Source organism: Oncorhynchus tshawytscha, linkage group LG16 (genome assembly GCF_018296145.1).
Source record: "Oncorhynchus tshawytscha isolate Ot180627B linkage group LG16, Otsh_v2.0, whole genome shotgun sequence".
Lineage (NCBI taxonomy): Eukaryota > Metazoa > Chordata > Actinopteri > Salmoniformes > Salmonidae > Oncorhynchus > Oncorhynchus tshawytscha.
This window is the reverse complement of record NC_056444.1, coordinates 16,331,557-16,355,670: the sequence shown is the minus strand read 5'-3', so window position 1 is coordinate 16,355,670 and position 24,114 is coordinate 16,331,557. Positions and strand designations below refer to the sequence as shown.

General features: G+C 42.7%; 1 protein-coding gene across 1 annotated transcript; it reads right to left on the bottom strand.

Annotated features, from left to right (window-relative positions):
• Nucleotides 1-8,245: 8,245 nt before the first annotated feature.
• tmprss7 (transmembrane serine protease 7) lies at nucleotides 8,246-24,052 on the bottom strand. Its single transcript, XM_042298838.1, has 18 exons — nucleotides 23,564-24,052; nucleotides 16,113-16,338; nucleotides 15,868-15,998; nucleotides 15,657-15,724; nucleotides 15,377-15,567; nucleotides 15,267-15,302; nucleotides 14,915-15,143; nucleotides 14,683-14,807; nucleotides 14,042-14,148; nucleotides 13,851-13,957; nucleotides 13,318-13,454; nucleotides 12,777-12,884; nucleotides 12,560-12,667; nucleotides 11,232-11,348; nucleotides 10,421-10,613; nucleotides 9,897-10,165; nucleotides 9,679-9,815; nucleotides 8,246-9,509 (listed from the first exon to the last, which is right to left on the bottom strand). Exons 1-18 carry the CDS (start codon nucleotides 23,615-23,617, stop codon nucleotides 9,342-9,344), a joined length of 2,511 nt encoding a protein of 836 aa, XP_042154772.1. The 5' UTR covers nucleotides 23,618-24,052; the 3' UTR covers nucleotides 8,246-9,341.
• Between the last annotated feature and the right edge of the window lie 62 nt (nucleotides 24,053-24,114).

Genomic DNA, 24,114 nt, shown 5'->3' with positions numbered 1-24,114 from the left:
TAGACCTCTCTCTTTGTGTGAGTAGACCTCTCTCTTTGTGTGTGAGTAGGCCTCTCTCTTTGTGTGTGAGTAGACCTCTCTCTTTGTGTGTGAGTAGACCTCTCTCTTTGTGTGTGAGTAGACCTCTCTCTTTGTGTGTGAGTAGACCTCTCTCTTTGTGTGTGAGTAGGCCTCTCTCTTTGTGTGTGAGTAGACCTCTCTCTTTGTGTGAGTAGACCTCTCTCTTTGTGTGTGAGTAGGCTTCTCTCTTTGTGTGAGTAGACCTCTCTCTTTGTGTGTGAGTAGACCTCTCTCTTTGTGTGTGAGTAGACCTCTCTCTTTGTGTGTGAGTAGACCTCTCTCTTTGTGTGTGAGTAGGCCTCTCTCTTTGTGTGTGAGTAGACCTCTCTCTTTGTGTGTGAGTAGACCTCTCTCTTTGTATGTGAGTAGACCTCTCTCTTTGTGTGTGAGTAGGCCTCTCTCTCTTTGTGTGAGTAGACCTCTCTCTTTGTGTGTGAGTAGACCTCTCTCTTTGTGTGTGAGTAGACCTCTCTCTTTGTGTGTGAGTAGGCCTCTCTCTTTGTGTGTGAGTAGACCTCTCTCTTTGTGTGTGAGTAGACCTCTCTCTTTGTGTGTGAGTAGACCTCTCTCTTTGTGTGTGAGTAGACCTCTCTCTTTGTGTGTGAGTAGACCTCTCTCTTTGTGTGAGTAGACCTCTCTCTTTGTGTGTGAGTAGGCCTCTCTCTTTGTGTGCGAGTAGGCTATGTCAGGTAGCAGGTAGCCTAGTGGTTAGAGCGTTAGGCCAGTAACCAAAAGGTTGCTAGATTGAATCCTCGAGCCGACAAGGTAAAAATCTGTCGTTCTGCCCCTGAACAAGGCAGTTAACCCACTGTTCCAAGGCCATCATTATAAATAAGAATTTGTTCTTAACTGACTTGCCTAGAAAATAACAAAATATGTCTGTATGGTCTCTCTCGCACTCCCTCTCTGTCTCAGCATATTTAGTTTCTGCCAGTCCCCAACCACCGAATGTGCCGGTTTTCAGGGAAAATGGAAATAGAACCCATAACACAAGTTCCTCTTTTGGACATTAATAACAAGGTGACACCAAAGATCATGGATATACTGACAAGATACTTTTCTATCCGCTCTAACAATGGTAGTCGTTGTCCACAAAGCGGCACGGCGGACTGTCTAACTCCCACCTATCTTTTCTTTGGATTGGTGAATACATCTCGTTACTTTTTGCACTATTCGATGAGGTTTGTTGACGTCAACTGCCTGTATTCAATAGAGAGAGATGCTATGCTACTAGCCTCATGCCATGAACATGCATAGCCATCTGGAGACAACTTCGATATGAAGTATTTTTCCTCAAAGTTGTGGGGATGTCATATCAGTACACTCATAACAACGTAAGAATTACGAAACGTATATTAAATCAAATAAACCTCTGTAGCAAAAAGCCATAAATGTTTTTGTTGACCAAATTCGACACTCTCTCATAGAGCCCCACAGTGGATGTGTCATAATACCCATAAAACCAAGTGGTCAAACAGGGAAAGTGCTCCAATAGTTTTTCCACCATTAAGTTTTTGAATTTGGCTGTGTTTTATGTAGGCTGACCTTGTAATGATGTTTGATAACTGTGTAAATCTCTCCCGGACAAGGTGACTTTTATCAATATATTCGTCTCTATCTACTTTTGGATTCGAAAATGCGAATTAGCATAAAAGTAGACATCATGCAAGACTACAACTCCCTGCTAGCTCCTACACGCCATCTCTAGCTGAGACCTTTTCTTACAGCTATTGTGTCAATTTAAAACTTGCACAAGACAATTTACCGAATTGTCAATTTAAAGAAATGTAGCTAATTTATTCATGACTAAATTTAGCTAATTTATTCATTACTAAATTTAGCTAACATTAGATAGCTAATCCAGAGATTCTTCCCTTTGCCTTGATTCGGCAGTCTCATCCAGATCATCATGGCATTTGTAGTTCTTTATGATAGCCCACATCCCACATAGCCTGGTTCCTCTCTAGGTTTCTTCCTAGGTTTTGGCCTTTCTAGGGAGTTTTTCCTAGCCACCGTGCTTCTACACCTACATTGCTTGCTGTTTGGGGTTTTAGGCTGGGTTTCTGTACAGCACTTTGAGATATCAGCTGATGTATGAAGGGCTATATAAATAAATTTGATTTGATTTGATTTGATGATAGCGACATTAGCTGCTACTAAGCACTTCATTTTTGAGGGGTAAATACCTTGTCCTAGAGAGATTTACACAGTTATCAAAATGTCACGCCAGGGTAAGCCTACACGAAACACAGCCATTATTTGAAGTTTATTAAATCCCCAATGGGAAAAATGAATGGTGGAAAAATTATTGGAATAATTTCCTTGTTTGACCGCTAGGTTTTATGGGTATTATAACTCATACTGTGGTAGCCTATAGACCTCCATAGAAAAACTCCTTGCTTGGTTGGTGGGAGACAGTTGGGCCTCTCTCTTTACCTCTTCCTCCCTGGCCACACTCCATCTTAACTCCTCTACATTTACAGGATTGGTTGAACAGTGCAGAAGTGAACCTCCACCCCCGTTTTTTATTTATTCTCATCAAGATCAGTATGTAGGGGGATCTAGTTTCAGCCATTTATTTTATGCCTGCTATATTAGGTTAGAGCATATTCAAGTGATGGGTCAGCATTACAAAGGTTTAACAGGCCACATAGTCAATAAAAATAATAATTAAAAACTTAATTTATCTTACATGTAGGCCTACCCTGTACCCACCTTTCCATTCCACCATGTAGCCTACTGTTTACTTAGCGCAGTAGGGCAAACACTAAACACATACCTAAATCAAGTTACCGAGAGCGACAACAGCAGCGAACCGTCCTTTGTTTCTGAAGGAATTGAAGTAAAACATTTGGCGTCTTGGCAGGATCCCCCAAGGGGGCACACAAAGCGTGGCTCCAGGGGTCTGCTTTCCCACGGCCTTGCGCAGCAGTGTCAGCACTGAATCAAGCGGCGTCCTCTGACGGACATTCATGAGAGTGAGAACCAGATATCCCTAGAGACTGATTTTACAATTAAGATGAACCAGAACTAAGTGGGGAAAGTTGGCGACCGACTCAAAACCATTACCGGTGAGCCAGCACATCCAATTATAACAGCACATCCAATTGAAACAATTTATAACAGCTAAAAGTAGACCTAATATGATGAAAAGTAAATTGATAAAAACCTATACCTGAGAAGACTGTTGCTTTGATTGTGCAGCCTGAACAGCATCCCTTTGTCTCCCCTTGTCTGTGCGAACAGGGTGAAAAGTGCAGTGAGTGCTGAAGCCATCTCTCTTACCTGTGCAGGTGAACCAACAGCAGAACAATGTCCATATCCCGAGACACTGTAAACCTCACAAGTTCTGCTTTTAGGGAAAGTCCTCATGGCACTGTCCCGTTTGGCTCCGTGGCGGCGATATGCAATGATACCCCAGGCATAGAAATTACAGAGGGAGGAGATCCTTTTTGCGACCCTAAAGTTCCTTTGAAAAAGCGCAGAAACCGGACCTGAGCGGGTCGGATGCGGCGGGAGCATTCACTCACTCACTCCCCCATATACCTGTGCGAGCAGGTGTCACACGGAGCCCCAGCATGCAATGCGGCACAATGGGACCACTATGAAAGAGTACAATCCACACAACCATCCGTGCGACAGAAATTGGGGGCAAACTTGCTCCCCCGCGTGCCTGGCTGGACAAAAGAATGTTTGATGCCACTGTGTGTAAGGTATTACAAAAATGGAAACTTGGCTGCCATGTCTGTGGGTGTTACATAGGGCTCTGTGAAACCACAATAACCTGTAATTATTGGCCAGACAGTGTAACAAGACAGATCGAAATTTACTGGGGGTTTAGGAGCCAGGTCCAACTCGCGGTGTCATAAAAATAAATCGCCCTCCCCCAACGTTACAAATATTATCACATGACCCTCCCTTTGTACTGTAAATAAAAATGTGCACATCCTCCCCAGTCATAGAATTTACCAAAAAATGATTAGCACCACAAGTAATGACTTTAGCAACTTGGTGTTTATGTGGATCACTTGACCACTTCAGCATGGTTTTGTGGCACAGTCGATGCCACGCTGGGCTTACAGCCCAGAAGGTTGAGGAGCTCTCTTCTCCCTGTCTGTTTCATTACTTCACAATCAGAGCGGGTTGCAGACAGTAATCAGCTAGGAGGAAATCAGATTAACATTCTGATGCCATATTTGTAATTATATCAAATACATGCAATGAATTTCACAAACAGGTTTCTGTGTCAATGCACCACACAACCAATAAGCAACCCTGCATACATATTACCGACTTGGAGCATTTAATCATGGTTTGCATTTTCCACATCACAATCAAATAGAGCATGTCGATCTTGACAAACAGAAATAACATCCCTCCCTACTCATATACGAAGGTTTGGCTTGACAATCTCCAAATGTCATTAAACTTTTTATTGTTTTGTAATAGATGTCTCTTTCCATTCATCGCATGGCAGGTGGGCAGTTTGGACCCTGGAAAAAATATAAGAGTGTCGTAGATGAACATGTGCAGGTAGCCTACAGGAGACTTTTGAAGTAGCCTGATCAGATGAACACATTGTGACTGGTTGTGTTTATGCCACACATAAATTAAATGACAAATGGAATATCTACATAGGCGTACAGAAGCCCATTATCAGCAACCATCACTCCTGTGTTCCAATGGCACTTTGTGTTAGCTAATCCAAGTTTATCATTTTATGTTAGCACAGCTGAAAACTGTGGTACTGATTAAAGAAGCAATAAAACTGGCCTTCTTTAGACAAGTTGAGTATCTGGAGCATCAGCATTTGTGGGTTCGATTACAGGCTTAAAATGGCCAGAAACAAAGAACTGGAGCTCGGCCCCAGTGATGTACTGGGCTGTCCGCACCAACCTCTGTAGCGGCTAGATGTTTTGAACTTAACCAAGATAGAGCACAGCCCATCGTTTCAAATGGAAACAAATGAGTCATAGTGGGCAGATCAAGCAAGCAGGTGGGCAGAACCAAGCACGAGCTAGCAAGATCCTATTGGCACATTTGTAGCATGCCAGTAGGGTCTTGCTAGTTGGTTTTAGTATACGTGTGTAATAACTCAATTAGTTTTTGCACTCCTAAACAACGCAATTTCTTTTACTTTGGAAAAGGGTAAAGTCTACAAAACTTAGTCCACTCTGTCCGTAACAGATTCTAGTTTTGGGAACAGAAAACTATATCGATGTGGATGGGGGTGTGCTCTCCCCTCTTTCTCCTATAGTCCTACAGCCTTTTGGTCTTACTGAAGTTGAGGGAGGTTGTTGTCCTGGCACAACACTGCTAAGTCTCTGACTTCCCTGTAGGCTGACTCATCGCCGTCAGTGATCAGGCCTACCATGTCGTGTCAACAGGAAACTTGATGGTGTTGGAGTCGTTTGCAGCCATGCAGTGTGGGTGAACAGGGAGTACAGGAGGGGACTAAGCCCAAACCCCCGAGGGTTCCCCTTGTTGAGGTACACTGTGGCGGAAGTGTTATTGCCTACACTCACCACCTGGGGCCAGCCTTTCAGGATGTCTAGGATCCAGTCGCAGAGGGAGGGGTTCATTCCCAGGGTCCATAGCTTGGTGATGAGCTTTTCGGGGAACAGGGTGTTGAAAGTTGAGCTGTAGTCTATGAACACCATTCTCACATAGTTTTTTCCTCTTTTGTCCAGGTGGGAGAGGGCAGTATGAAGTGCAACTGAGATTGTGTCATCTGTGGATCTGTCGGGACGATATGTGAATTGGAGTGGGTCTAGGATGTCTAGATGATGGTGTTGATGTGTGTCATGACCAGCCTTTCAAAGCACTTCATAATTACAGTTGTGAGTGCTACAGGGCGATAGTTATTTAGGCAGTTTACCTTGGAGGTCAATGCTGATCATCTTGAAACATTTTGGGATTACAGACAGGGACAAGGAGAGATTGTAAATGTCTGAAGACACCTGCCAGCTGGTCTGTGCATGCTTTGAGAGCGTGCCCTAGTATTTTGTCTGGCCTGTTAACCTGTTTAACTTTTTGTGGCTGGGGGGCAGTATTGAGTAGCTTGGATGAATAAGGTTCCCAATATAAACGGCCTACTCCTCAGTCTCAGTTGCTAATATATGTATATTATTATTAGTGTTGGATAGAAAACACTATAAAGTTTCTAAAACTGTTTGAATGATGTCTGTGAGTATAACAGAACTCATATGACAAGCAAAATCCTGAGGAGAAATCAAAACAGGAAGTGAGATAATGAAATCCCCTTGAGATATGAATGATGTTGCACTGCCTAGGGGTTCCACTAGATGTCAACCATCAATAGAAATTATAATGAAGCTTCTATGTTGTTGTGGGAGTGAATGAGAGCAGAATATATCAGCTGTCCATCAAGCAGCCATTTTGTGATTGCGCTTTTTCCTCATGGTACCCACTTGCGTTCAATGGCTCACGAAGACTAGAAGGAATACTCCGGTTGGAACTTTATTGAAGCTATATGTTAAAAACATCCTAATGATTGATTCTGTACTTATTTTGAAATGTTTCTTCAACCGCTAATATCACTTTTTGAAGTTTTTGTCCGATATAATGCTGACCAGAATTAGCGTTTGGATATGTATACCAAACGCTCTAACAAAAGAAGGTATTTGGACATAAATAACGGACATTTTCGAACAAAACAAACGTGTTGTGGACCTGGGATTCCTGGAGTGCTTTCTGATGTAGATCATCAAAGGTAAGGGAATATTTATCATGTAATTTCTTGTTTATGTTGACGCCATCTTTGCTGCTGTGGTGTTTTTAAATTGAGCACCGTCTCAGATTATTGCATGCATTTCTTTTTCCACAAAGTTTTTTTGAAATCTGACACAGCGGTTGCATTAAGGAGAGGTATATCTATAATTCCATGTGTATACCTATATTATCATCTACATTTATGACGAGTATTTCTGTTGAATGATGTGGCTATGCAAAATCACTTGATGTATTTGGAACTGGTGAATCTAACGCGCCAATGTAAACTCCGATTTTTTTTGACATAAATATGAACTTTATCAAACAAAACATGCATGTATTGTGTAACATGAAGTCCTATGAGTGTCATCTGATGAAGATAAATCAAGGTTAGTGATTAATTTGATCTATATTTCTGTTTTTTTCTGAATGCTATATTTTGCTGGAAAATGTCTGTGCTTATTGTGGTTTGGTGGAGACCTAACATAATCGCTTGTAGTGCTTTCGCTGAAAAGCCTATTTGAAATCGGACAGTTTGGTGGGATTAACAACGAAAATAGATTTAGACACATAGACACATGTATGTTTTAAGAATTGTAATTACGAGATTTCTGTGGTTTGAATTTTGGCGCCCTCTATTTTCACTTGTAGTTGACATATCGATCCCGGTATCGGGATTGCAGCCATAACAGGTTAAACGCTTTGCTCACATCGGCCACAGAGAGCGAGACCACAGAGTAATCTGGAAAAACAGGGGCTTTCACACAAGGCAGAGTGCTATATTCCTCAAAGAGAGCATAAAAGGCATTTAGCTCGTTTGGGAGTTCTTTATTGCTGGGCAACTCATGGCTGGGTTTCCCTTTGTAATCTGGTATCGTCTGCAAGCCCTGCCATATACAACGAGCGTCGTAGCCGGTGTCATAGGATTCCACCTTCCTCCTATACTGTCCTTTTGCATGTTTGTAGCGGAACTTCTTGTGTGCGTCCATGTCATTGGATATGTTCGTACAGTAACTGTGGGGACATCATCTATGCACTTATTGATGAAGCCTGTGACTGTTGTGATAAACTCCTCAATGTTATCGAATGAATCCCGGAACATATCCCAGTCTGTACTAGCAAAACAGTCTTGTAGCCTCGCGTCTGCTTCGTTCGACCACTTCCGTGCATCACTGGTACATCCTGTTTGAGCTTTTGTTTATAAACAGGAAGGAATAAAAATAAATCACACATCCCTCCTCAAAACCAAAAAGTAAGCTAGACAACCCTCCCCTATTTTGGACCAGCCCCCCCCCACCCCAGTACATTTTGAACTGTCCCTTAGAACCTCTAAGGATTTATGAGTTACAAAGTTGTAGCCTTATAAATGACAAATAGCGTACTCTACATTAAGGGGGAAATTTAGTCTCCGAGAAGCAGTTTTTTCATGGAATATTTATTGTTGAAAGTGATGACTCGACAACATCAGTTACTGTTACATAGAGTACAGTATATAGCTGAGCCAGTGTAGCCCAGGCTGCAGCCATGGATGTGCAACATCCTAAATTGTCAGAAAATGCAAAAATGGTGGAAAGTGGTGGAAAATTGTTTCATGACGAAAGTATGCATATTTCCCCCGTTTTCTCTGCCTTCTCGTCATTAAAGGGGCAGCAGGGTAGCCTAGTGGTTAGATCGTTGGACTAGTAACCGGAAGGTTGCAAGTTCAAACCCCCGAGCTGACAAGATACAAATCTGTCGTTCTGCCCCTGAACAGGCAGTTAAAAAAGGTAGTTAAGGAGGAAAATGATGCCCTCACAGCCTGAATGGAGGATGCTTTACGTATGAGCAGTTCCACAGGGGACTCAAGTGTATTACCAGGAATGGACATAGTACCTAAATGATAGTGCAGGCAGCCTAGGCTAGAGCCAGTATAGAGCTAGACATACAGAGACGGAGAGATTTGGAGGCCATAGGGTTTAGGTCTACGCTCTAAAAATGTCTAGGTTAAAAACAACCCAATTTGGTAACCAAGCGCTGGGTAAATATTGGACAGAACACATGCTGGGTTACTTTGACCCAGACAGCTGGGTTGTGTGAATAACACAACAAGTTGGGTTGTTGGGATTACTCAAACATGGGTTAATTTAACCATCAATTGGGTATTTTATACTCTCATGCTGGGTTGATTTAACAGCTGGGTATTTTTGATGCTATTTTCAGGAGGTGTGGCTTATAAGGGATGTGGCTTTCAGCTAGATCTAATGCAACATTTGGGTCAACCAAACATATATCTATTTTTTTACACTGTATGTTTGTGGTTAGGGTTGATTGGCTGAAGGGGACCAGTGCTGCGTCTAACTTGTGTCAATCTCTCCTGATCTTCATTCCTGTAACAGCTTTACATACTGTCCACTCATTACCTGGTATTTTCGAAGATGTTATAGATGGTATGGATAGTAATTACATTTTATATGGGATTCATTGAAGTAGACACCAGAAAGTACACATTGTAATTTCGTAGTAAATACCAGTTGAAATAGGACTATGAAATAAAGGGTGTTGAAATTGACTCAGGTGACGATGTGGCTCTGGATCCAGGTGGTGAACTTGTTGACACGGGTGTAGACGCCTGGTAGGTTGGGTCTGCCACACCCCGCCCCCCAACTCACGATTCCTGTGAGGAACCATCGCCCCTCTGAGCCTGGGGCCCAGCACGACAGAGGACCCCCTGAGTCCCCCTGGGGAGGGCGAAAAGGGCACAGTAAGGATTAGGGCCTATGGGTAAAGGGGATAAGGGCAATAGACGATAAGGACATACTAAGAAAGAGGGCTAAATGGTACACTTAATGTAAAGGGCATAGGAGAATAGGAGCACACTAAGTCTGAGGGTGATTGTGGGCCACTCACCCTGCAGGCGTCCCGCTGTCCAGAGGGGACTCCGGCACACAGCATGCGGGGCGAGACGGGGCCGTACCTCCTCTTACACTCACTCTGATCCAGGACAGAAACCTCTGCCTTCTGTAACACTGTGGGAAGGGTCTTATCTGAGGATAGAAGGGAACATAATCTCTGTATGTGAGATTATTGTACACCAAACTCTGTATATCCATGGTTCTGTCTCTCACCCTCCTCAGAGCGGTACCCCCATCCTGTGACCCAGCAGCGGTGTGCATGTGTGAGGGTCTGTGAGGTGGCCGGCAGACACACGGGCTGGATGAGGAAGCTGAGGGAGGGAGGCCAGGGGCTCCTCAGCTGCAGCAGGGCGATGTCATAGTCAAAGGTCAGCCTGTTGTAGTACTCGTGCACAACGATGCGCTGGATCTCTGCCACGTGCCTGGCACTACCCTGGTACAGCATACCCAGATGGGCACTCCACTGGCGCGGGTCTGACAGCCTGGGGAGTGTCAAGAGAAAGTGGTTAGAGGTCAAAGGTTATGGCTGAACAGGGATCATGTAAATAAACTTTATTCAATGAAGTGAAAAGCTGATTTGGTTCATTACTGTCATTGCCAGAGAAAAGTTGCATGTGGATGATGATGTTGGGCTGGGGTCAATCTGGTATCAGTGTGTACCTGGTCCACTTCTATTCAGTACAGTAGTTATAACAGGATCATAATGTGGTCAGTCAGTCTGTAGACTGCATACACACCTGTCCCTGCTGAAGCAGTGTGCTGCTGAGATGAGCCAATCAGAAGAGAGGACAGAGGCTCCACAGTACAGGTAGCCAGAGAAGTGCAAGCTGACCTGCCATGGCCACTCCCCCTCCAGGGCATTGATTCCACCGACCACCCGAAGACCCGAGGTCGAGTCTACTTTCTTCACAGTAGAGGACCGGCCACAGGCTGTGATGCAGATCGTTAATAAAACTTTGGAAAGTGTGTGTGTGTGTGCATGTCTCTTATGTGTACATTATGTGTTTTTGTGTGTTTTGTATGAATATCTCTGTCTGTGTGTGTATATAAATGTATGTTGGTGTGTGTGTAAAGTACGGTACACGTGTGCTGAGTCACTTCTGTGACAAACTGGTCTGCCGCAGCCTGATTTAAAACGATCGCTCTATGAGGTGTGTGTGTGATCAAAGCCTCGGCCGCTCCAATCACAGCATATTACCAGCAAACACAGAGAGCCATTACAGTGGGGGCAGAACAGAGCTACAGGGAAGCAGCTGCAGTACCCCACTAAATAACTGCAGCATAGTAAATACACATAATCAGAGGAAGGCTCACACAAAGCCACGTGGGGATTCTTTGGGTCTGGCTAGACTGATTGAAACTGTAGATAAATGGTTGTGATTAAAGTGGTTGAGACACAAGGTTGGATCATTTGTTTGTGTGTTTTTATATTGAGGTTTAGTTGCCATAAATGGAATATGTTCACGTTGTGGTTGAGATGAACCAAATGAATGGTTATGTTGTGGTTGAGATGAACCAAATGAATGGTTGTTCCGGTTGAGGACTCACCACAGTCCCTCTCGTCACTGTGGTCTGAGCAGTCGGTGACTCCATCACACCTGGCGTTCTTCTTCAGGATGCAGGACCCACTGTTACACCTGTACCTGATGTCAGAGCAGCTCGTCTCTGTACAGCACCAGGGAACACACACTCAGTATACTCATCCACAATTGCAGATTAGTGGTACACACACATATGGACAGAGACATACATACATACATACCGTAAAGCTTATTAAAGAGCAGTGATGCTAGCAAGAGCAGTGTGCCGGTTTCTTCTTTTTTCTCATACACTACATGACCAAAAGTATGTGAACACCTGCTCGTCAAACATCTCATTCCAAAATCATGGGAATTAATATGGAGTTGGTCCCCCTTTTGCTGCTATAACAGCTTTGTGCACGGAGGCTGAAACAGGAAAGGGTCTTCACCAAACATTTAGTCAGTGGTACAACTCGGGGATTTGATCCAGCAACCTTTTGGTTACTGGCCCAACGCTCTAACCACTAGGCTACCTACCTTGCCACAAAGTTAGAAGCACAGAATCGTGAAGAATGTCATCGTATGCTGTAGCGTTAAGATTTCCCTTCATTGGAACTAAGGGACCTAGCCCGATCCATGAAAAACAGCCCCAGACCATTATTCCTCCTCCACCAAACTTTACAGTTGGCACTATACATTCAGACAGGCAGCATTCTCCTGACATCCGCCAAACCCAGATTTGTCTGTCGGACTGCCAGATGCTGAAATATGATTCATCACTCCAGAGGACGTCTTTCCACTGCTCCATAGTCCAATGGTGGCGAGCTTTATACCACTCCAGCCGACGCTAGGCATTGCCAATGGTGATCTTAGGCTTGTGTGCGGCTACTCGACCATGGAAACCCACTTCATGAAGCTCCCGACGAACAGTTATTGTGCTGACATTGCTTCCAGAGGCAGTTTGGAACTCGGTAGAGTGTTGCAAAGTTTTGTGAGCTTGTGTGGACTACCACTTTGCAACTAATCCATTGTTGCTCCTAGACGTTTCCACTTCACAATAACAGAATTTACAGTTGATTGGAGATGCTCTAGTAGAGCAGATATTTGACTGATTGACTTGTTGGAAAGGTGGCATCCTATGACAGTGCCACGTTGAAAGCCACTGAGCTCTTCAGTAAGGCCATTCTACTGCCAATGTTTGTCTATGAAAATGTTATGGCCTTGTGCTTAATTTTATACACCTGTCAGCAACGGTTGTGGCAGAAATATCCAAATGCACTCATTTGAAGGGATGTACACACACTTTTGTATATATAGTGTACACACATATAAAAACAGGATAGGATTCCTTTCTACCCAGAGTGCAGTTGGTTTCGTCCCTGCCGTCATTGCAGTCTCTCTCTCCGTTGCACATGTACAGTGGGTGAAGAGGACTGGAGCCTCCACAGTTCTTACTAGGCCTTGCTGAACAGGAAAATATAAATTCAAAGGAATATATCAGTTCTTAACAAAATGTTTGTCAATACTGAAGTTCTAGCATGTATGATGCTGTTGTTAATTCCTGTTTACATACCGCAGAAGACCTCATCACTCTCGTCCTGACAGTCGTCCAGGCCGTCACAGCGTCGGGTCTTCTCCACACACAGCCCTGTGGAGCACAGGAAATGGCCCTCTGCACATGCTGGGGGAGACAGCGGAGAGGGAAGGGGGAGACAGCGGAGAGGGAAGGGGGAGATGGGGAGACAGCGGAGAGGGAGACAGCGGAGAGGGAAGGGGGAGACAGGGGAGACAGCGGAGAGGGAGACAGCGGAGAGGGAGACAGCGGAGAGGGAGACAGCGGAGAGGGAAGGGGGAGACAGCGGAGAGGGAAGGGGGAGACGGGGGAGACAGCGGAGAGGGAGACAGCGGAGAGGGAAGGGGGAGACAGGGGTGTGGGAACAGTGTATAGTAGAAGAGAGGTGAGTGAGCAGTGTGGTTCTTCTACTGTCTCAGGACTATGGTAGTGAAATTAAAATTTATCTATAAATGAACAAGATGCAGATTCAGTGAAGGTGATGGGTAAGGAAGTAGTGAGAGAAGGAAGACAGAGAAAAAGGTCCTTGTGAAGTTGTTACGTTGGCTGATGTTGAAGCTACTAGATTCGGCCTGGAAGGGTTGGTCAGAGCTCCGGGAGCTGCTGCGAAACTCCACCTCAGCGGTGGTGTCAGGGATACGGAACACTGTGGTGTGGCCTATGTAGCTTCCACAGTATCTATGGACATCAGCACACAATCAATCAAATAACAAACCAATCTGGAAATCAATCTGTCCATCGGTTCTGGATATGGAACACAGCATACACAGTCATTTTACCCCTACCTACATCTACAAATGATCTCGACTAACCTCTACCCCTGCACGTTGACTCAGTACCCCCTGTACACAGCCTTATTGTTATTTAATTCTGTTACTTTTTATAATTCTTTACTTTATTTTATTTGGTAAATATTTTCTTAACTCTTTCTTGAACTGCATTGTTGGTTAGGGGCTTGTAAGTAAGTATTTCACTGTAAGGTCTACACCTGTTGTATACGGGGCATGTGACAAATAAAGTTTGATTTAGATTTGAGGTTAAAACAGACAGTCACACACACACACACACTCTTACATGATTTCCTTGACCTTCCACCAGCCGTGCTCACAGGCCGCTATGTCCTTCAGCTTCAGCACATAATTCTGGAACTTCAGAGCCACTCCCAGAGCAATGTGGGGGGTCTGTGGACAACAACACATGACGTCTGTTGACATTTCATCAATATTAGTCAGTGGGGTGAATGTGTGCCAAATAGACTTAAATACCTGAAACCTCCATATGAAGGAGCACTGAGGAGGCAGCAGGCTGGGGTAGAAGGGACTGGTGATCTGACCGGAGAAATCTGGCTCTGCCTGGATCTCTACGTAAGTCACTGTTAAGGGAATTTTTATCGATGATGACTAATTATGTATACATTTCAATCAGAACTGACTAATCAGAATACTATTATGTTACTGTATATGTATGAATTTTCTTTTTAATCTTAGTACTGAATATAATGTGTGTAAATATACTCAAGAATTAGAACAATGACTGTCTGTTCCTTGGTAGAAATGAATGAACTATATCACCAGAAGGCTTATCTTCAGAAGCATGTCCTTGGCTCGGTCGTATATTATCTTAATAGGGAAAGACGATGTGAGAACCATGCAGCCTTTGTATTAGAATGGAGATGGCACGGGTTGGTACTGGAGCTAATGACGTCATTTTAAGTTTATAACCTGTGGTAAAATGTGTAAGGAGTAGTACTCTCGTGAATAAAATCTTATGAATTGACAGAGTGTCTAATTTTAATTAGGTGTTAAAACAGAGCAATTTAATTCCTGCAACAGTCACATGCTCTGGTAGGGAGACAAAATACCAGTCTGTCAGTAGTATAGTATTATTGTCAGAGAATCTGTCTTACGTTCCTCAGCGATGGCCTGGAAGTGTCCTCTGAAGTGCTTGTTGCCCTGGGTCATCCTGAGGGACAGCAGCATGACGTTGGACGTGGAGACCAGAGACAGGGACTGGGACACGGGCTCACACACCCTGCAGGGTATGGGCAGAGTTAGACTGTTCGGTCGGTCGGGGGTTCTGTCAGTCTGTCTGTCTATTCAACTTCATCCGTAGATCCATCCAGAGTCACACTGACTCACCTGTAGAGAGTACGCCCCCTCATGGGCAGCAGGGCGTCGTACATGGTGAGGGCATCACTGACACAGTCGCTGGGCTCAATGTGCAGGGAGGTAATGGTGAGGCGGATCAGAGAACCAGGGGTAGACGTCAGCTTGATGTAGCAGCTCAGACCTCCCCATGACGAGTAGACGTTTAGGGGAACACTGGAGCCTGGCAGGCTGGCATACAGCTTGTCCACACACTGAGAGCCTGTAGCACAGAGAGAGAGACTAGGGATTTGGCTTGTACTCTTACTCTACCACAGCCATGCTAGTAAGTAGGAAAATACTCAACATAATGTGGCAATAAAACAGATGAATTGAGTTAACTCACCCGCTGCAATTGATGTATAATCTGATCGTAGAGCAGCTGAGGAGAACAAAAAGAACATCAACAAAGGATATATAGAGATCACAAAAACCTACACACACACACACACTCACCATTAACGAGTATGGAATCTATGTCTACGGGCAGGCCCAGTAGGTACCCTACAGAAGACCTGTTCCTCAGGCTGGTGAGGACTGAGTCTCTGAGGATAGCTCCTACACACTCCTCACACACGGCTGGGGTCTTCAGTCTCGGCACCACAAACACCATCCAGAAATGCACCAGCAGACCACCCTTGTTATCACTGAGGAGATGTATGTGTGTACAGGGGTTTGTTCCAACCAAGCACTATAACATTTTATTCAACCAATCACTGACTGATTCACAGTGTACCTGAGGTCTGATATGGCGGTGAGTTTGTAGAGTTTGGACACTGAGGACATTCTGTACACACTGCTCACCTGTGGGGGGATACTTTTAGTAACCGTTAACATAATGAAGGACCTTTATTTCTACGCTATAGATATAGTGCTCCAAGCTTAGGGTGTGTGTTTGCTCAGTGTATTTGACCCCTGCAGAAAACAGTAAATCGTCTCACACTCACCACGTGCTGTATCTTGTTTGCCATGGAAACAAACTCATGGGACTCTGCCTGGCGGTATTCGGGGATGAAATCTACGTTGGCAACACGGAACATTCCGGCAAAATACACTCCGCTGTTGCTCTCCCTGCGAACTGGGAATAAATATACAATGTAAGGAACTATTCAAGAAGATTTAGATAACTAAAATGTTTGTGTGTACATGTGAGAAAGACATTGCGTTTGAATCTCCATGTAAGTTAACTCACATATGAAGACCCAGAGCAGTGACCACACGATGACCACGACCACAAACACAACCACGGTGATGAGGATGGTCAGGTTCTGGAGGTTCCACAGAGGAGCCCAGCTCTTTCTGGGCAGCTGGGTCCTGATGCGTGACATACGTCTGGCTCTGCTGCGGCCGTTGTACCTCGTACACAGCCTCTGGAGGGTGTGGTCAACCGTGGCCACCTCCACAGTCACATCCTTAACCTGGAGATCATACAGCATATCAACACGTAGCAGCATCTCCCCACACTGCAAGACAGCAGAACAAATAGGGCATAAAGTGCCACTGTCTTTGTGGGCCAGTATACTGTAAGTCACCAACACTCTCAATCGTATCATCAACGGAGCGCAGACTCTTTAATATACGCAGTATGTATGTACACTGTTGCTTATCAACCACAGATATCATGGTAACAAATGGTGTTTAATTACATTTACAGTGACACTTTATTTGCAGATATCATGGCACCGTTTGTTGCTATGATATCTGTGTTTGATAAGCAAGTGTACATACAGTTGAAGTCGGAGGTTTACATACACTTGGGTTGGAGTCATTAAAACTCGTTTTTCAACCACTCCACAAATTTCTTGTTAACAAACTATAGTTTTGGCAAGTCGTTTAGGCCATGTACTTAGTGCATGACACAAGTCATTTTTCCAACAATTGTTAAACAATTTAAAGGCAATGCTGCCAAATACTAATTGAGTGTATGTAAACTTCTGACCCACTGGGAATGTGATGAAAGAAATAAAAGCTGAAATAAATCACTCTCTCTACTATTATTCTGACATTTCACATTCTTCAAATAAAGTGGTGATCCTAACTGACCTAAGACACGGACTTTTTACTAGGATTAAATGTCAGGAATTGTGAAAAACAGAGTTTTAAATGCATTTGGGTAAGGTGTATGTAAACTTACGACTTCAACTCTACGTACATACTGCATATATTAAACAGTCTGTGCTCTGTTGATGATACAATACAACACAGATATTCAAATTAAATTGGCATGGCTCCAATTAGGTCATCCTGACACTTGGCGATCAAATAGATATGACCTTTTTTTCTCACGGAAGGCGTACTAAACAGGCACTGTGACTAGTACTGTTCTTGGGGACTGGAGGGTCGGAAACCAATGGGTACGGTGGGGAAGGAAGGACTGGTCAAATGGCCTATGTTCAGAACCATTTCCATTTTTACCTGTGCTTAATGGCGGTGTAGGGAAAACTGGAGTCGACTGTTGAAAGTAGCAGGGGAGTGAATGTTATTTATAATAAGGGTTACATTGAGAAAATGAATGGCCCTCCCTTCAGCTAAATATATTTGACCTAAACCCTCCATGAACGCTTAAAACTAAAAAGTGACCCTACCCTATATCCCAAATAATAATTAGCAGAGAACATGTCTACCCTCAATTCTTGTACAGACCAGAGCCTTAGATATGCAGTTTTAGAAACTGTTCTTTGTCCTGTAAGCATTATATGGCAACGAAGGAATTGTGATAGCACACAGGGCTGCAGGCCAGAAGGTTGTTGGTTTGCAGACCACCGTGGACAAGAGTAGGGGTGGAGAGACCTTTTATAGTTAAAACATTGAGTGAATCTATGATCGTATTTGCAGGTCAGATATATATATTTTTTATAAACATTTCATGCAATTCTACGTCATTTTACATATTACCAGAATATTTTTTAATACCACACATTATCGAAATTGCAGAATGAACAGAGATAGGCCTACGTGCCTTTCTTATCATATTTCTCCAATATCAAATCAGTGTGTCTTGTTTGCAACAAAAACTGTCCCTGTTTGCAAATAATTAAATCTGAGATATTATTAGGGATCTGAGCATAGTACTTTCAAAAATTAGGCCTACTTTTCCACCCGAGACAGTGTAGAACTACCGACACAGAAACATTCAAGTTTTAACTGCTGGTTATTCTTCTGTGGTTAACCCAACGACAGGTCACCAGTGTTTCCCTAAAAGGTGTCTGGGTTTAAACATGTATTGTACAGTCCCGAGCAAAGTCCATTTTTTGTCTCCTCGGCTATAGAAGGCTGTAGCTCAGCCTCATCCAACCTCAGCCTCAACCCCACATATCTACCCCAATCTCTCACATTTTTAATAAGTGGTTGATGTATGGGGTGTGCCCAGAAGTCAAAGGTTATTCCACTACCTAAGGGAAAAAGATCTGCATTCACTGGTTCTAATAGTCATCCTATAAGCTTGCTGCCTGTGTTATAATATAATGATCTGATAACAGGTTTCCGGCATGCATACAAGAAGGGCATTCTACGAGTACGGCCTTTAAACAAATGACAGATGATTGGTTAAAGAGCATGGATGACAGGAAGTTAGTTGGTGCAGTGTTGCTGGATTTCAGTGCTTATTTTGATGTAAATGATCATGAACTGTTATCAGGTAAACTCAAATGTTATGGTTTTATGGTTTCTCTAATTCTCTCTTTCTTTCTCTCTCTCGGAGGACCTGAGCCCTAGGACCGTGCCCCAGGACTACCTGACATGATGACTCCTTGCTGTCCCCAGTCCACCTGACTGTGCTGCTGCTCCAGTTTCAACTGTTCTGCCTTACTATTATTTGACCATGCTGGTCATTTATGAACATTTGAACATCTTGGCCATGTTCTGTTATAATCTCCACCCGGCACAGCCAGAAGAGGACTGGCCACCCCACATAGCCAGGTTTCTTCCTAGGTTTTGGCCTTTCTAGGGAGTTTTTCCTAGCCACCGTGCTTCTACACCTGCATTGCTTGCTGTTTGGGGTTTTAGGCTGGGTTTCTGTACAGCACTTTGAGATATCAGCTGATGTACGAAGGGCTATATAAATAAATTTGATTTGATTTGATGGTTTTAAGTCTGCAGCTCTATCCAGGATGGAAAGCTATCTATCCAGGAGAAGGCAAAAAGTGTCTTTTTAAACAGTAAATATAAACAATGTGGTGTTCCTCAAGGAAGCTGCCTAGGCCCACTTCTCTACTCTCTTTACTAATGATTTAGCTTCAGTAATGAACAAAGCAAGAGTGGTAATGTATGCTGATGACTCTACAATGTATGGCGCAGCATCAGAATGTAATGAGCTAACAGATGTACTGAGTAGTGAACAAAGAATGGTCTCTGAATGGGTTGATATGAACAAATTGATGTTGAACATTTCTAAAACTAAATGTATTGTATTTGGTTCAAGATATATGCTTGTTGATGATCCCCAATTTAATTTGTTGATGAATAGAACGTATGTAGAGCAAGTGAAAAAAACTACTATAGGCGTCATGTTGGACACAGCTTTATCATGGTCAGAACACACACTACTGGTCAAAAGTTTTAGAACACCTACTATTCAAGGATTTTTCTTCATTTTTTACTATTTTCTACATTGTAGAATAATAGTGAAGACATCAAAACTATGAAATAACACATATGGAATCATGTAGAAACCAAAAAAAGTGTTAAACAAATCTAAATATATTTTATATTTGTGATTCTTCAAATAGCCACCCTTTGCCTTGATGACAGCTTTGCACACACTTGTCATTCTCTAAACCATCTTCATCAGGTAGTCCCCTGGAATGCATTTCAATTAACAGGTGTGCCTTGTTAAAAGTTCATTTGTGGAATTTCTTTCGGGGGGGGAGAAATCACTCAGAACAGGGCTGCCATATTAGCTCTTCATTGCTCTATCCAAATGAATGCATCAGAATCTCTCATGGATTCACATTGTGAAACGAATTACTATCCAGTCTTCTCATTTTCGTTAGGAATGGTATACACACAGTATTTTTCAGGCCAGTTAGTACATAATAGCAACATGCATAACCACCAAACCAGACAGGTAAGTTCAGGGCATCTAGGACAACCCAAGCCAAGGACAAATCGACTTAAATCTACAGTTTTATATAGAGCCATAGTTGAATGGAACTCTAAATCAATGCATATTTCTCAGGCAAAAACTAAATCCACCTTCAATAATTTTTTAAAAGACATCTAACCATATGATTGGACAGGAAATAGAAAGCATCAACTGAATGTTAAATGTGCTTCCTGTCAGGTAATTTAATTGTCTGTATTGTCTATTTGGTAATTGTTTGTAATGTCTCACTAAACTGGTGTTGGTTCCCAGGAAGATTAGCTAACGTTATGGCGTTAGCTAATGGGGATCCTAATAAAAATGAGCAAATTCTCTGAATATTAAAGAAACGAAACCAAGACATCCCCATATGCATCAGAATCACATATTTTCAGGTATTTTCCAGCTTGTTTCTAGCATAAAACATTGCGGACCAAAGGGCTGTTACAGATAACTTTTTGTCAACTGTGTGGGTCGAGCCCTGAATGCTGATTGGTTGGCAGCCGTAATATATCAGACCGTATACCACGGGTATGACTAAACACTTATTTTTACTGCTCTAATTATGTTGGTAACCTACAAATCTATGGCTATAGAAGCCTATAGCCTAATTTAATCTGTCAAACAGGTAGGCCTACCCCATATTTTTTAAATAGAAAGAAATAGGCTGCAACACAAAGCCCTCTTGTTGTTAGTAAAGTGTAATTAAAATGAAGACAGTTAAAATGAATTATGCTTAGTCGAATTTGAGTACTTTCAGCACCACAAGCTGTCCATTTCTGATTGATTGTGCCACAGCTGCTGCTTCAGGTTTCAGCACCAAAGTAAATGACTCAAATCTCGTTTATTGTGAGGTCAATAACTCTGATAAATAGGCCTACATCACAGGCAAGAAACATATTGTTTATAATAAAAATCAATTATAGTAGTAGGAAAGCTAGTCCGCATGCATTTTCTAGACTAGACTTAATCAAAAATAAATTCAGAAGGAGCACAGCCATTGGTTAGGCAGCCCACAAAACAGTTTTTGATCAGCAAGAGCAGAGCAGACCAAGGCTCAGGGTTGGAACATCCATTGTTATGTGTAATGCAGCCTAGTTTTATTTACACCATCCCAGCAGCTCTCTTAGAAATATAACTTTGCTCTGTGCTTCTCCGAGCATGCACTTCATAACCTATAGGCTTTGGATCATTTGATTGAGGCCACACTAAATAGCCTATAGGCTTTGGATCATTTGATTGAGGCCACACTAAATAGCCTATAGGCGCACTTGACATTGTGCGCCCAGCGGAGAGTCAGATGAGGTGCGGCATCAGGCACCCATCGATGTATAGTCTAATAAGCAACTAATACTAAAACACTGAGACATATAGACATATTCAATCAATTACAAATTGCATGACCCTTCCCTGGACTAGATTTTTAAAAAGACTAAAGCCTCCTTGACTGAAATTGAAAAAGCATGACCCTTCCCCATTTCCTCCAGGTACTCATTATGTAAATGTTGATCCATCCTTAGGCTGGATCACATGGGAAAACCATATGTAACAGGTTGCATAAGGTGGCACTGGTATGTATTCTGTTTTAATGTCTCAGGTCTTGGCGAGGTGCCAAGTAACCCCATCGGCTCCAAAACGCTCATGCTCTGCATTATTCATGTGGCGTCATCCCATCCTGTGCGTGGAACTTAATCCACCATGAGATAAATGGGGGTGTAGATTCTCTCCATGGAAACGACCATAGCCGCGGGAAGTAGGAGTGCTGCAGCACCCCTGAAAAATCTGAATTTAAAAAAAGTATATTAATTAAAATTGTTTTTTTAAATCCTCACAAAAATAGTACAACGGGCCTTTACTAGTCATATATAGCGGTCTGTAGCGCGAGAAAAAAACAATCTTACAAAAGTAGTACACTGGGCCTTCAGTCCTGTATTAGTGGACCGATTATAGCCTTCTGCAGCACAGCCCCAAAATGTTTTACAGCCCCGCAATATATCTCGGTTTATTCCATAAATCGTGCATGCATTGGATTGCAATGCTGGTGCGGTAAAATGATCCAGTTTAATGAATTACAGTGTAGGCTAATCCAAGTGTAGGCTATGACACAATGTAAATGGAGAAGAAACCCTGTTCATAATGAGCACGTGATGGTTGCAGTTTGCGGGGAACACATGCAGCACACAGACACCCCTGTCTACAGACCTACCATAAATCTTACTTGCAGTGGTGTAGCGCAAAAAATATGTATATGACGTCACCATTCTCTCAAAGTTTGTAAGGACAGATGTAGTAAAAATGCAGATGTAGACAAAAATCTGCATAAAATGCGTCTACCTATGCCTACACATATTGCCTCAAGAAATTTTTATATTTTTAATACCCATTATCACTGGCAATTGTGAATGCTAAATATTCACGTTTTACCGGTGAAACTGCATCTCCATGCCAAAGTTTCATGGGAATCAGCATTTCCATCTTCCCGAGTTACTGTTTCGTGAGACAATTAGAGCGGATGATGTTAACTATTAGCCTTTCTTGCATTTTGTTTCAATTAAACCATATATCCTGCATAGTGGCTCTGAGTTTTGGCGCATTCTATATTTTTTAGACTATTCAGCTTCAGCTAACCATCTTAAAATCTCATTAGAAATTAGGTGTTTTTGGTGTAACAGTGGTGTTATTGGCCTGCTATGCTATTAGGTTCTGTTATATAAAATCCGAATTAATCGTTGTGTGACCTTGCAAGACATTGACTCAGCTTTGATCTACCTTCACTAAACGAAAACCATTGTGAGAAGTGATAATTTACTATTTATAATAATGTGATGAGTAGGAATATTAGGTAACATATGAGGGTTATTTTAAAAGATTGGCGCGCCCTTCGTTGTTAGCTTGAACACATGGTTAAAATATTCCTATTACAGAATAAAAGAAAACAAAGGGCTGAACTATCAATTCATATAATTTATTTGCATAGATTTAATAATTAAATCAATTGTCCAAGTAGTGAAGATAAATCATTACCACACATAATTCCAGGAAATTTGTTTGAAAATAGCCATAAAAGCAAGCTTTTGGTGTGATGTATTCATGCCACTCAATAAACTATATCCTAAATACATTACTACCTCCAACTTGGCCCAATTCACATGTCCAATTTCCCACCCTGACAGTCTTCCCTAACGGGTCCTGAGTCTCAACCAATAGTCAATATAGGCTAAAGATCCCAAGCAGGGCTACAGCAAAGGCTCTTGGGCATTACTGTGGACACTGGTTTGGGTGTCCTCAGAAGAACGGTGTCGCTGTAACCAAGTGGTCACATAGTCAGTCACACACTGTACACGTTTTTATTTTAGTGTATGCCTAAAACCTACGTTCTCTATTAAAGTACCTAATTTTATGGAGACGAAAAGTGCGTAATCATTCCAACTCATAGGCTTCTCGGGTGATATGACAACAAAATTAGTTTTACTCGTCACTTGTTTTGGTTGTTAATTAAAAAATCGAATTATTCCCATTCACCAATAGCAGGTAATAATATTCCAATAATATGCTATACTTACACTGGCAGTGTCATCTCTGTCATCTCCGCTCGTCAGCTCGCGCTCTGTCCCCATGACACCGGCAAAGGGACATTACTTCGCGCCTCTCATATCATCCGATTGTTCGCTTCTGAGTGAGATCGGTCATTTCTACTGTTCCACTCTAAGATGTAAAATATAAAGATGGAAAAAGCAGCACCCCTGTGTACTGGTTAAACCGTGCTGCTGTGGGGCGTCTCGCTATCTACCCTGAGCCGCCAGGTGAATGTAACCAGATCCGACCGCACAGGTGAGGAAGCAGCGACTAGCTGGGGCTCCTTCAGGGTTTCCACTAGTTACCACAGCCACAAAGTATACATAGGTTATATCGTAAAGAAAGTATATTAACAAACATTTGCTTTTTGGTCTTAATTTAAGGTTAGGTATAGGAAAAATTGTAGAAATTTGCGGGTTTATAACTTTGTGGCTGTGGTAACTAGTGACGACCCACATTCATGTTGACAGAATTCTATGATATAATTCATATCACAGCAGATGTTACATATCTTTGAGAGATACATTTCTCACAACCA

Bases quoted from the DNA above. Each gene is read 5' to 3' on its own strand.
- tmprss7 (XM_042298838.1), bottom strand. From the start codon at position 23,617: ATGGGGACAGAGCGCGAGCTGACGAGCGGAGATGACAGAGATGACACT. The intron at 14,808-14,914 runs GTGAGTCAGTGT...CATACCCTGCAG, and splicing joins AGGGGGCGTACTCTCTACAG to GGTGTGTGAGCCCGTGTCCC. The intron at 12,668-12,776 runs GTATGTAAACAG...TTTCCTGTTCAG, and splicing joins GAGTGATGAGGTCTTCTGCG to CAAGGCCTAGTAAGAACTGT.